General features: G+C 40.1%; 1 protein-coding gene across 8 annotated transcripts in view; it reads left to right on the top strand.

The window, feature by feature from the left end:
- LOC106088019 (uncharacterized) overlaps nt 1-11,740 on the top strand; it is a 213,908-nt gene extending 202,168 nt beyond the window's left edge. For 7 of the 8 annotated variants that reach the window (XM_013253301.2, XM_059368495.1, XM_013253300.2 and 4 more), the window contains exons 2-3: nt 7,034-8,147; nt 11,596-11,740. In XM_013253301.2, coding sequence (XP_013108755.2) covers nt 7,050-8,147; nt 11,596-11,706 — 1,209 coding nt within the window. In that variant the 5' untranslated portion in view covers nt 7,034-7,049 and the 3' untranslated portion in view covers nt 11,707-11,740. Of the gene's footprint in view, nt 1-746; nt 930-7,033; nt 8,148-11,595 lie in introns of those variants that run through there. The other variant, XM_013253298.2, reaches the window with a different exon arrangement.
- Nucleotides 11,741-13,202: the final 1,462 nt, after the last annotated feature.

The raw sequence follows: 13,202 nt of genomic DNA on the forward strand, positions 1-13,202 counted from the left end.
AGAATGGAGTATATCCAACATCCAAACTTAAATGGCAGATCATATAGGATTTAGATAAAGGCATTTATACTATGTTATGCTAAGCGATTTGCATAATATATTTTCGTAGCATGGTATTTCACTAAAAGCTCTTTAATTGTTGCAAATAAATATTCAAAGGACAATTTTGTTTCATATAAAGTAAAAGAAGGCGCAGCGGAGCGGGCCTGGTCCAGCTAGTAAATAATAAAAATTAGTATAGGTAGCTTATAATTTTTGACAAACGTCTATTTCAAACTGCTGATAGTAACATGACTTTTGTAACGACAATTTACGATTATGATATACTCACGAATTAGTGTTTAATTGGACCTTGGTCAATGTTACAAGTCTCAACAATGTTAATTAAATATATATATAAGATCAAAGATTACATCATGTACCAAATGACATTGAAATTTGTTGTTTTACGTTTTTTTGCCTGAGTATCGTATTGCCAAAGCATGAACTAGTCCCAAAAAGAAGAAACAGAAAAAAAAAAACAAACGCAAGCAGCATAATAGAATCAATTCTAAAAGCTTCGAAATGTTCTTTCAACTGCAATTGACTTCAGACAAAATAAAAGCTTAATTCATGTTTCAAATATAATGGTGAAGTATGAAATAGGTTTGCTTCATTAGTTTCGGCCATAGCTTAGTCAGAAGCATATCTAAATTAATTCCCAACATATTAATACCAGTAATAATAGTTTGCTTTAAAAACTAGTAAATTTGTTGTTTGATTTAGCAAACTACTGCCGATGGCAGTGCGAGGTAGAACATAATAGAACTGGATTCTAGTTACTGATTTGAAAGTGCGAACACAACACAAGACAAGTTGTTGAGATAAACTTTGTTAGTTTAACGATAATCAACGCATTTGTTTTTCGACATAGTTGTGAAAATGACCAGGTAAGTGAATCCCCATGAAAAAGCTCGCGAAATGTAAGCAAATTCATAATCATATCAATAAGTACTTGTTAAATTGCAAATTTTGCTCATGAACATTCCGTTGAGGAACAGGTGATTACGAGTAATACTTTAAAGCAACTATCATAAATCAAAATCGTATAATTTGTCCAACTATGTCATAGCTATCCATCAGTGACATATTAAAATTCCTAATATAAACAATAGTTAATATTCGGCCGGCCGTATCTTATACGCTTTCCGCCTTGTAACACATTAAGTTCTTTGGGGCTTATTCAAAAGGCAAATATTGGGTTGCCCAAAAAGTAATTGTGGATTTTTTAAAAGAAAGTAAATGCATTTTTAACAAAACTTAGAATGAACTTTAATCAAATATACCTTTTTTACACTTTTTTTCTAAAGCAAGCTAAAAGTAACAGCTGATAACTGACAGAAGAAAGAATGCAATTACAGAGTCACAAGCTGTGAAAAAATTTGTCAACGCCGACTATATGAAAAATCCGCAATTACTTTTTGGGCAACCCAATATAAGTATACTTGACGAAAAGATTCATATAAGTTAAATCGAAAGAACGGTTTATATGGGGGATATATCAGGTTGTGAAGGGATCCGTCCGTTCTAGCAGTTCACTAGTTAATTCGACAGATCGGTTTAAATGTCAGCTATATCATGTTATAGACTGGTTCAGATCAAACTCGCCACAGTGTTGAAAGTGATAATAGAATATTACGAACAAAATTTCAATAGAGCTGAAAAGAGGTGAAAAACTAAGGAGTTCGGGAGGATCACGAACAACTAGCTAAATTCTGCATGGGTCAAATAACGACAGCCATAGTGGTCCACAGAACTGAAGGGATTGCAGAAGATACTTCAATAAGGCGAAACAAACAAGAGCAACACAGCTCTGGTACATCTTGAAATAGTTACCAAGAGAATGTAGTTCTCCAACCCGCCTGGCCCTCATTTTTGTCATGTCTTCTTCTTCATTCTAATGTCTGGCATTATACAGCCGTAAATTTTGTCTGTGTTCTTCAGCGCTTTTTGAATATTTTTCGGGGGTGACAAAATGAATTTAGTTCCCTGAGCGAAGCTGATAGCGATTGATGTTGTTGGACGCGTAAGTTTAAGAACCATAACATCAGCAAACACAAAAATAAATTTGTAAAATATTCATCTTGAAGTTTATATATTTATAAGGCGAATTCAAATATGAACTGACATATCCAGTTCCATCAGCTGTGCAGATGCGCTCAAGGCGTATTTATCAGGTGGCCGCATCAACCCAGCTGAGAGAATTTGATATGTCAACTCATTTTTGAATTCGCCGTACAAAAATATAAACTTCAAAATAAATATTTTAAAAATTATGTTTGCTGCTGTTGAACTTAGGGTATATAATGGCACGCGTCTAGCAATCTGATTAACTATGAGTTTCATTCAGGGAACTTTGGTCTATTCTGTCGCCCCCCGAAAGATTCAAAAAGCGCAGAAGAACACTGATAAAACTTACGTCAGTACAATGCCAGACATTAAAATGAATCCTCGGCGGTCTGGAGAAGCTCCCTCAAATATGCAATTTGAAGCTATAGTAGTCTAAAATGACAAAAGGACTATTGCATGAAGATAATTTAGACAGAAAAATAGATTTTTGTGTAGCCATAGTCCTGCACCTATTCTCACAATTTCAAGGCAGTCCCACAATAGATGCTCAACCGTCTATGGCTCCTCCTTATATCCATAAAATGAAGCTTAAGTCCGTCATGTGACCAGCGCAAGGTCAAAGTCTTGTTATTGTAATGGCTTTTCAGGATTTTTAGTAGGGAGAGCCGCAGCTCCATCAAATCTAGAAGAGAACCCCTGAACATACCAAGTAACATATCGAGCATCATAGGCACTCAGTATTGAAGCAAAAGCCGGTGCCACCCGGCCTCTCACTGAGACTCTCCACTCGATACCGCTGATTGTCCGTGACTGCAATTACAGTTACTTCGTATGGAGCATTCCACTATACGCAACCTGTGGACGCGCCCGGTAGCTCGCTGCTAAGCTTCTCGTGACAGCAATGAACTCCACACAGCCTCTGAAACTAATTGGAATTTTGAAAAATTTTTTTTTGATTAATAAACTTCTCTCTTCTTACTCTGATTGGTCGAAGCAAATTTGCCGAAATTTTTATATATCAGGGGGAATTGATTTTTCTTCGCCCTGTCTACAAATTTTAACATATCAAGTTCCCAAAAAATATGCTTTGTTGTAGCAATTCGCCGATGCGAATTGTTAAATACGCCTTGACTATGGGTCTACAAGAGACTGTCTAATGAAGAAACATCAGAACGGCTTTTGGATACACTCTGGACAACAGCATGACTATGGCGCAGGAAAGTCCATAGAAACAGCACTTCCACAGAAACAGCACTTCCACATAAACATGACTTCGGCTCCAAAGAAGGTTCTTTCGCTATCAACGAATATACAAATGCAAAGTTTGCCCATGAACATTCCACTAAGGGGTAAACTTCTCACTATCAATGAGTGCAGTCCGATTCAAGTTTAAGCTCAATGATAAAGGACCTCCTTTTTATAGCCGAGTCCGAACGGCGTGCCGCAGTGCGACACTTCTTTTGAAGAGAAGTTTTTACATACCATAGTACCTCACAAATGTCGCCTGCATTAGGAGGGGAAAACCACCGTTGAAAATTTTTTCTGAAGGTCTCGCCAGGATTAGAACACAGGCGTTCAGCGCAATATGTGGACATGCTAACCTCTGCGCTATGGTGGCCTCCATCAAGAAGGCAGCATTTTTTGACATTGAGGATTCTTTCAATAAAGTAAAACCGACATTAATCATAAGCTGCTGGAAACATCAATCAAGACGTATTACGGCAGGTTTCGATCTGCCGATCTAGACAGATATGGGTAAACAGAGACTTTAAGAAGATGTATCGTCTCCACTACTTTGGAATATAAATAGCAATGAACAATGTTTCTGGAAGAATGTAGTGTAAATGTAGTGCAACTATCGTAAGATAGTTTTTGGGCCAAATTTAGGCATCTAAAGGCTCAAGAAGTCAAATCCGCGGATCTATTTATATGGGGTTTATAGACCGTTTTATAGACCGATTCGGTCATACTTGGTGTAGATGTTGGAAATCATAACACATGTCTTTGTTCCATATGGGGGCTATATTTGTTTATGGACCGATTGGGATTATACTTAGCGTGGATGTTGAAAGCGGCAACTCTAGTATTCATTCCAAATTTTAGACAAATCGGATGAAAATGGACGGTTCTAGGGACTCAATGGATACTCCGGCTCCGGTGCCCCATTCAATTTCAACCCATTCGTGTAAACAGAAGGTCCCGGCAAGGGTGGTGTACCTTAGCCCAGAGCTCCCTTTTTTGGAAAACGAAGTCCAACCTGTCAACAAGGAAGGACTCCCTTGGCATATAATCAGTTGCACCGCGAACATCCCCTCGTAGAACAGGTACTAACTCCTTCGGTCTTTGGGCGAACTTCTTTGTCATACACTCAACATTAGGTCGAGAATGTCATTCAGCGCCTCTCCCCTCTCATTTAAAGATCAGAACCGCTTCGGTACCTGTACCTTCTCGATCATCCAGCAGATAGGACAGTTGTCCAATACCCGATGCTATGCCAGACATCCATAGTTAAGGATCGACCGAACGACCATTGTGTACCTTCTCCGGTTTAAGCCCCCTACTCCTTCCTATCGAGTTGCGACAGGAGTAGAGCGTATTCAATCCCCTTTTGATCATTTTCTCTCGACGTTCCTTCTCAAGCTTAATTACTTGTCAAGAATCACGCACAAGTATTTGGTTTGCTCAGAAAGCACCCACCTTTCTTCTTCTGCTAAAAAGTCGCAGTTCAGTCTTTCTGGGATTAGTACCAAACAGGCGGCTCCCTCAACGCCCCCGGAACTAGATCCTTAATAGTAGAAAGGAAAGAAACACCCACTATGATGATGTCGCCATCTGAGTAGGCGACGACTTTCCCCCTCTACCTCTCAAAAGTCCTTAGAATGACATTGAAAAACAGAAGCCAACCACTGTCACATGACCAACCCTTAGTGTGGGCATATATATCAAGCCAAAATCTTTGCAACTGAAGAAATTGTGGTATGGCTAAGATATAATGTCATAACGACGATTGACGATTGGCATTAATATCTTCTCAGACAGCCAGGCAGCCACTACATACCTGAATTCAAAAACCGCCTCCTACTGTCGCAGATCTCTGACATGGCTGAATAGTTCAAAATTACTTGTTCTGGATGCCGGGCCAGGTCCAGGGGAACTGAAATATGTGGGTATGTCTCTGACAACAACAAGACTAAGTCTTCAGGATCAGGCCCGAAGGTCAACGAATGACATATGGTCCCAAAGTGAGGGTTTTGAACACTCCAATGTTATGTGGCCCTATTTAGACTTGAAGAGGACTACCGATCTGCTGTTGCTGGCTACAACAGACATCTCAGTAATTGTGTCAGTCATGACAGGTCACTGTCTGATCAGAAAACAAGCTGACAGTCTGAAGGTTGCAAGCAACGACTTTTTCTGAAGCTGTGGGAACGTCGACGAAGTAAAGATTGTAGAACATCTGCTGTACGTGTCCCACACTGGCAGTCAGAAGGAGTTCCACTTTAGGTTCCCAATTTCATTGAGAACTTGTCTGGTTTAGCGGATGTGAGCATTCGCAAGTTGATGGGCTTTTTAAAGCGAACTAGATGGTTCAACTCCTGTTCCTGTGGTATCACAATGAACGAAAACATTAAAGTGAGTCTGATGGCAAACTGCCACTTAAACCTTAGCCCAAACCTAGTCTACGTATGCTGATAGCCGCATACCAGTGAAGGGTCCAGACGGCCCTCATACATGTGTCAATTAGTCTCTACAGGGTCCTCAAAATGATTGATGAGAGACTGCAATTCTTGGGTAGAGCATTGTTTCACTTTCAGGATAAAAACCACCCTACTCTCCGCCACCCAATCGGTACGAAGTCAAGCAAAACGCTCCTGATAAAAATCATCTGAGAGAATAGTATGGTAGACGGCCATGCCCTCTCCAACATAGCCAGCGGTAAACCATCCGGTCACGTTTATTTTGAGAGTTCAAGCGAATTTTACGTTCACACTTCCTTCCCCTACGTGATCATGTCTTAACCAAGGTCATTGACTTATCACTATGCTGTATCAGAGGAACATCGATACAATCTGGGTATATTGACCTGCTGGCTACGTTCGAGGATACAGGGAAAAGCGCTACAGCCAGTAGTTCCAGGTTCCATCACCTCCAAGAATTCAGAGTCGTCCCAAGACTAGGTCTTCTGAGAGCTGCGTCTTCTTAAGGCAGAGTCTTCCTAAGATACAGTATTTTTAAATAGAGTCTTCCTAAGACAGAGTCTTTTCAAGACAGAGTCTTTCCAAGACAGAGGCTTCACAAAACAGAGTTTTCTCTCGGTAAAATCTTCTCAACACAGACTTTTCGGGACAGACTCTTCCCAAGGCATAGTCGTCTCAAGAACGATCTTCTGAGAACTGCGTCTTCTCAAGGCAGAGTCTTATCACTGTTTTGTATCAAAGTAACATCGATACCATTTGGGTACCTCGACCTACTGGCTACGTTCGAGGATACAGGGAAAAGCGCTACAGCTAGTAGTTCCAGGTTCCATCATCTGCAAGAATGGTGCCAAGAGTTACGGATCCTTAGAGGGCTATTTGCGGAATATGAAGAATTCATTTACTGTGGTTCCATTAAAACCTGCAGAGGTCTATTGCATTGCTGTCGTTGGTTAGAACAGAAGCCTCACTCATTGTGTTCATCTGATTGGGATAGACTAAAGTTATGCAAGCAACGGTTTCTCAACCTTCTAAGGACGTCAAAGAAAATCAAAACTATAGAATATCTGTGTATGGGTTCCACTTTAAGGTCTTATTTCTTTGAGGTCTTGTCTAAATTAGCAGATGTGTACATTCGTTTATTATTAGGTTTTATAAAGTGATCTGGCTGGTTAAACGGTAGGAAAAAGGTTGAAAATTCGATTTTAATAATCAATTTATCTTTTCAGAAAATTCTTCCCCGCCATGGATATACTAAATGCCGATTGTTTACGGGAGATCATTATACACTTGTCGCTTCAGGATCAAATTGCTCTGCTACAAGTTAATAGATATCTCCAACAGATCGTGCAATCATTGTGGATAACCAAATACAAACACAATAGCATCAATTTTGTGGAAAAATCTCTCAAAGATGAAGATTTGGAACTTTTCTTCAAGACCATAAAAGATTTTGCGGAAAGTTTTGAGCTGCGTTTTTTGGACGAACAAAAATACAAGCTATTGAAGAAGTTCACATATCCCCAAATCAAGACTGTAAGACTCACTATCCACCCATGTTTTATCAGAGATGAGGATATAAAAGACTTCCACCTCATGTTTCCCAATCTAAGGGTATTTAGCCCACACGGCAATTTGACCGGCCGCTATTTGGATTTATGGCCCAATCTCACAGAGTTAAATCTCAGCTATTGTTACAAATTGGAATTGAGTTACTTTCACAGCATAATGCGAAGTTTGCATTTGGAGCATCTTGAACTGAATATGTTTCCCATGAGCAAACAGTGCGAACAATTGGATCTGAAAGAAGCCAATTTGGAAAATTTAAAATATTTACGCCTCAATACCTATGAGCTATACTATTTTCTAGTCAAACCCATGCCAAAGCTACAGCATTTGTATATCACCAATCAATATAATCCTCGCCAGCTGTTCGATGTCATACTTTCCGTGTGGCGGGCTAGAGATATACGAAAGTTAGAGACCAATGTGAAAAATGTTTTGGCCAATTGCTTGGAGATGCGCATGAACGTTGAAGAACTGTGCATCATCAACGACGACAATGTGTTGCCGCAAAATGTGATTAGATCCTTACATCTCCTAGATGATTTGCGAGTGTTGCGTTTTAAAAGTTGTGATCTAACCACCATCAATATAGCCGAACTGCTGAGAAGTATACCTCAAATTGATGAGATCTCTTTGGAAAGCTGTAGATTACCTGCTCAACTGAAGCTAAATGCTGTGGAGTTGGGTGAAGAAAGGAGTAAACTATTAAGACTGAATTTTTGGCAAAATATAGGACGAAGACTGAGAAATTCACCCGAAAGGGAGTATAGACAAAATGTGAGTACCACCTATGGATGTGGAAATTTTTATTTAAGCAGCTCTGACCCTGCACCAACTGTGGTGCAGGGTATCAAAAGATCGGCTTTGCCTGACTTAGCCCATCCTTACTTGTCTTTAAATTGCTCCTAAATAAACCGGATGATCGGTTTATTTGGGAGCAATATCAGGTTAGGCAGACCATATTTGGCATGAATGTTGGAGGTCATGGGAGAAATCATAATTCAAAATTTCGGACAAGAATTGCGCCCACTAGAGCCTAAGGAAGTAAAATGAGGAGGTAGGATTATATGGGAGCTTTATGAGGTTAAAGATCGATTCAGACTATACTTGACAAGAACGTTGGAGGTAATAAAAGAAACCGTTATACAATATTTCAACCAAATCATATAAAATGTCCACCCTCTGCACGATTTTTCTGCTCGATTTTTCTTAATAGGCAATAAATAGATAGGAATTGCTTACCATATTTGCTCAAGAAGTCAAATCGCAAAATTGGTTACATAGGAGCTATACAAAGTTATGAACCTTTTTATGACATGAATGTTGTCATGGTAGAAGTCTTTGTGCAAAATTCCAGCCAAATCGGATAAGAATTGGACACTTTAAAAGCTGAAGGAGTACATTCGGGAGATCAGTTTCTATGGGAGCTATACCAGGTTATCGATTGATTCAGATCATACTTGGCGCGATATTTAGAGGTCATAATAGAAGTAATTTTAACCGAATCGGGTAAAAGTTACCACTATTGAGGCTCAAGAAGTTGATTCGGGAGATCGGTTTAAATGGGAGCTATAACAAGTTATGAGCCGTTTCATGACATGAATGTTGTCATGGTAGAAGTCTTTGTGCAAGATTCCAGCCAAATCGGGTAAGAATTGGGCACTTTAAGAGCTGAAGATGTACATTCGGGAGATCAGTTTCTATGGGAGCTATACCACGTTATCGACTGATTCTGATCATACTAGGCGCGATATTTGGAGGTCATAGTAGAAATCATTGTACAAAATTTTAACCGAATCGGGTAAACATTACGTACTATTGAGGCTCAAGAAGTAGATTCGAGAGATCGGTTTAAAGTGGAGCTATATCAAGTTATGGACCAATTTAAAGTATAATTGCTACGAATGATGGAGGTGATAGCATAATAGACATTGTGCAAAATTTGAGTCAAATCTAGTAAGAATTGCGCCATCTAGGGGATAAAGAAATCATATCGATGAATCGGTTTAAATGTTGTCTATATACAAATCTGAACCGATGTCTACATCAGATCACTATTTCGAGGTGATACAATCGGAATAGTTAGATTAGTATACCCCCATTCCATGGTGGAGTATATAAGAAGGTACCTTTTATGAGGTGGCCACCGTACCGCAGAGGTTAGCATGTCCGACTATGACGCTGAACGCCTGGGTTCGAATCTTGGCGAGACCATCAGAAAAAATTTTCAGCGGTGGATTTCCCCTCTTAATGCTGGAAATATTTGTAAGGCACAATGCCATGTAAACTTCTCTCCAAAGAGGTGTCGCACTGCGGCATGCCGTTCGGACTCGGCTATAAAAAGGCGGCCCCTTATCATTGAGCTTAAACTTGAATCGGACTGCACTCATTGATATGTGAGATGTTTGTCCCTATTCCTTAGTGGAATGATCATGGGCAAAATTTGCATTTTTACCTTTTATGAGTTGAGACGATAAATCGGGAGATTGGTATATATATATATATACCTATGAAGATATAGTCCGATACAAACGTCAATCATATGATCGTAGTTGAATATTGCTAGATGTTGCAAACGCAATGAAAAAATTAATGTACCACTTGTTCTATGATGGTGTGTATAAGACAAAAATTGGTATAAAAAAGTCAATTTAAATTTTATGGAGCAGAGCGCAAAAAAAATTTCCTTAGCGGAGAGAAAAAAATTTTGTCTGAGCGGAAAAATGGTACCCGCTCCGGATTTCTGGTTCCGCCACACGTTTACTCTTTCACCCCTTTTTTTTTAAATTTTTTTAGACCCTCTACCATAAGACGGGGGTATATTAATTTCGTCATTCCGTTTGTGCAAATGCAAATTTTGCGCATGAACATTCCACTAAAGAACAGGGGCAAATTTTTCACATATCAATAAGTGCAGTCCGATTTAAGTTTTAAGCTCAATCATAAGGGGCCTCCTTTTTATAGCCGAGGCCGAACGGCGTGCCGCAATGAGACACCTCTTTGAAGAGAAGTTTTTAGATGGCATAATACCTCACAAATATTGCCAGCATTAGGAGGATAGAACCACCGCCGAAAATTTTTTTCTGATAGTCTCGCCAGAATTCGAACCCAGGCGTTTAGCGTCATAGGCGGCCGTCAGTGCGTTTGTAACTCCTCGAAATATTCGTCTGCGACCCCATAAAGCTTATATTTTCTTGATCGTCATGACATTTTAAGTCAATCTGGCCATGTCCGTCCGTCCGTCTGTCGAAAGCACGCTAACTTTCGAAGGAGTGAAGCTAGCCGCTTGAAATTTAGCACAAATATTGGGGATTGCAAATGGGTTATATCGATCTATGTTTTGATATAACTACCACATAAACCGATCTTGAATCTTGATTTCTTGAGCCACTAGAGGGCGCAATTCTTATCCGATTTGGCAGAAATTTTGCATGAAGTATTCTGTTATGACTTCCAACAACTCTGCTCAGTATAGTTTAAATCGGTCCATACGCTGATATAGCTGCCATATAAACCGATGTTGGATCTTGACTTCTTGAGCCACTAGAGGGTGCAATTCTCATCCGATTTGGCTGAAATTGAGCATGATGTGTTTTATTATGGCTTCCAAAAACTGTGCTAAGTATGGTTCAAATCGGTACATAACCTGATATAGCTGCCGTATAAACCGATCTGCGATCTTGACTTCTTAAGCCTTTAGAGGGTGCAATTCTTATCCGATTTGCCTGAAATTTTGTTCAATATGGTCTGAATCGACCTTTAGCCTGATACAGCTCCCATATAAACCGATCTCCCGATTATGCTTTTGTAGGGGCTCAACAAGGCGCAACTATTATCCGAAAGGACTGAAACATTACCCAATGATTTCTACTATGGCCTACAACATTCTTTGTATAGCTCCAATAGCATAACAATTTCCTCAACAAGGCGCAACTCTTATCCGAAAGGACTGAAACATTACCCAATGATTTCTACTATGGCCTACAACATTCTTTGTATAGCTCCAATAGCATAACAATTTCCATCAATTATTCTTTGTTTGCCTAAGAAGAGATACCGCGCAAAGAACTCGACAAATTCGATCCATGGTGGAGGGTATATAATATTCGGTCCGTCCGTACTTAGCACTCTTCAACTTGTTCATACTCTTTAGAATAGTTTTAGCTGTTTTGGCTTATCATCTACTTTAAAATTGTATTTTGTATTTCTTATCTTCTACTTACAGACTCCCCAAAGTGTGGATGTTATCATCAAAGGAGAACACAGTTTCTTTGAATTTACCGAAATTCCAGGAGTAGATCTCTATTTCGAACCACTTTATATACAATTTCGATAACTTAATAAAAAAAGGAATTTATAAAATAAAATAATTGTGATATTTTTTTCAGTAACAGGAAGTTAGTATCAGCTTACTTGAACCCTGGAGTGGGTTCAACATTTTGTCATTTTGTTCCTACTATAGTGTTATCCATTAGCTGGTTGATGATCGGCGTCTGTTTCCATTGGAGCGGCGGATCTGAAGACCGGGATAATGCTTAGATGGGACTACATAGCCCCAACAGCTGCGGTGGTGGTATCGGGCCTCGACTGGTGGAGAGTGCGCCAGGCTCCACTAGCCGGCAAACGACTGGTCTTCAGGGGCTGCTCAAACTTGAGGACAAGGCCGAACCTATATTATCTTCGCATGCCTACAATTTGCCTGGATCATCGACCTTTTCTACAAACCAATGCGATTTTTAAGAGGTTGGAATAATCAATGGAGCATCCTCTCAGGGTTGATGCGAATGATGCTAAAACTCTCACCGATAACGAAAACAGCTCCCTCAATTGAATTTAGAGATTTGCTGCACAGGCTACCCAAAGGCTACACGTTTAGCTTCGGAAACGGCACTGTCAGCCAAAAGTCTGCTATCATATGAAGGCCATTACATGCCCAAAAACTAAAAACAATAGTAATAAGGGTCTAAGAACCTTTGCTTATGTTGCTAAGGACAGCTTGGTGATGGTAGTTGTCGACAAGGAAGAAGAACAGGACTGCATACCTAGCAACAAATGGAGTGGAGTAGTCAATGGACTGCCTTCTGTATACTCCGATATCGTTACGGAATTGCCTGGGCCTTCTCCAATTTGTGATGATACAGGCTGGTATCGAGGACGATACAAATAAATTGCTCAGCGCTCAATTGAAATGTACCGTTGCGCCCTAAGAAAGATCATTCGTACTAAACTCTAGCTGTCTCGCAGATCTCAACAAGTCAAAAGGAGTTGTATCCTACGAATTCAAGCAGTTGAAACTGAAGGTCTATAGAAGTAGTGTGTTTGGTGAATCGGGACACTACTCAGAAGTTGTTGCATAACACTTGGCTGAGGAATTATCGATCACATCTCTAAAGTCTGGTGGATTGCAGGAGACTGAAAATTCCCCTGCCGCGATCAAAATCAGTAGGGGAAGACGTCGAGACGGGATCCGACAAGCCCTGAGTGGGATTGGTCTCAAGGGGTGCGTCAGCGGGGAAGAACGGAACTCAAAGGTATTTCGACAACAGCAGCTAGTAAAGCATCTAAGGAGGAATCGTTCACACCACAAGTGCCCAGTCTCCTGAGGAAGAGTGGTTTCAATTTTTCTCAACTGCCCCCGGATGTGTAAGGAAACTCATCGTGACAAGATCGAACGAATTTTGTGTGGACGAAATCCTGGCGGACTAAGAGGACGAGGCTAGCGCAACAGTGGTGGAAATTCTGTATCCTGACTATGCTCCGGTTTCTGGAGATAAATCTCTGCGGCTATAAGGCTTAAGGCGATAGATAGGATAGGAGCAACTCAAACAATAG

Source organism: Stomoxys calcitrans, chromosome 5 (genome assembly GCF_963082655.1).
Source record: "Stomoxys calcitrans chromosome 5, idStoCalc2.1, whole genome shotgun sequence".
NCBI classification, from domain to species: Eukaryota; Metazoa; Arthropoda; class Insecta; order Diptera; family Muscidae; genus Stomoxys; species Stomoxys calcitrans.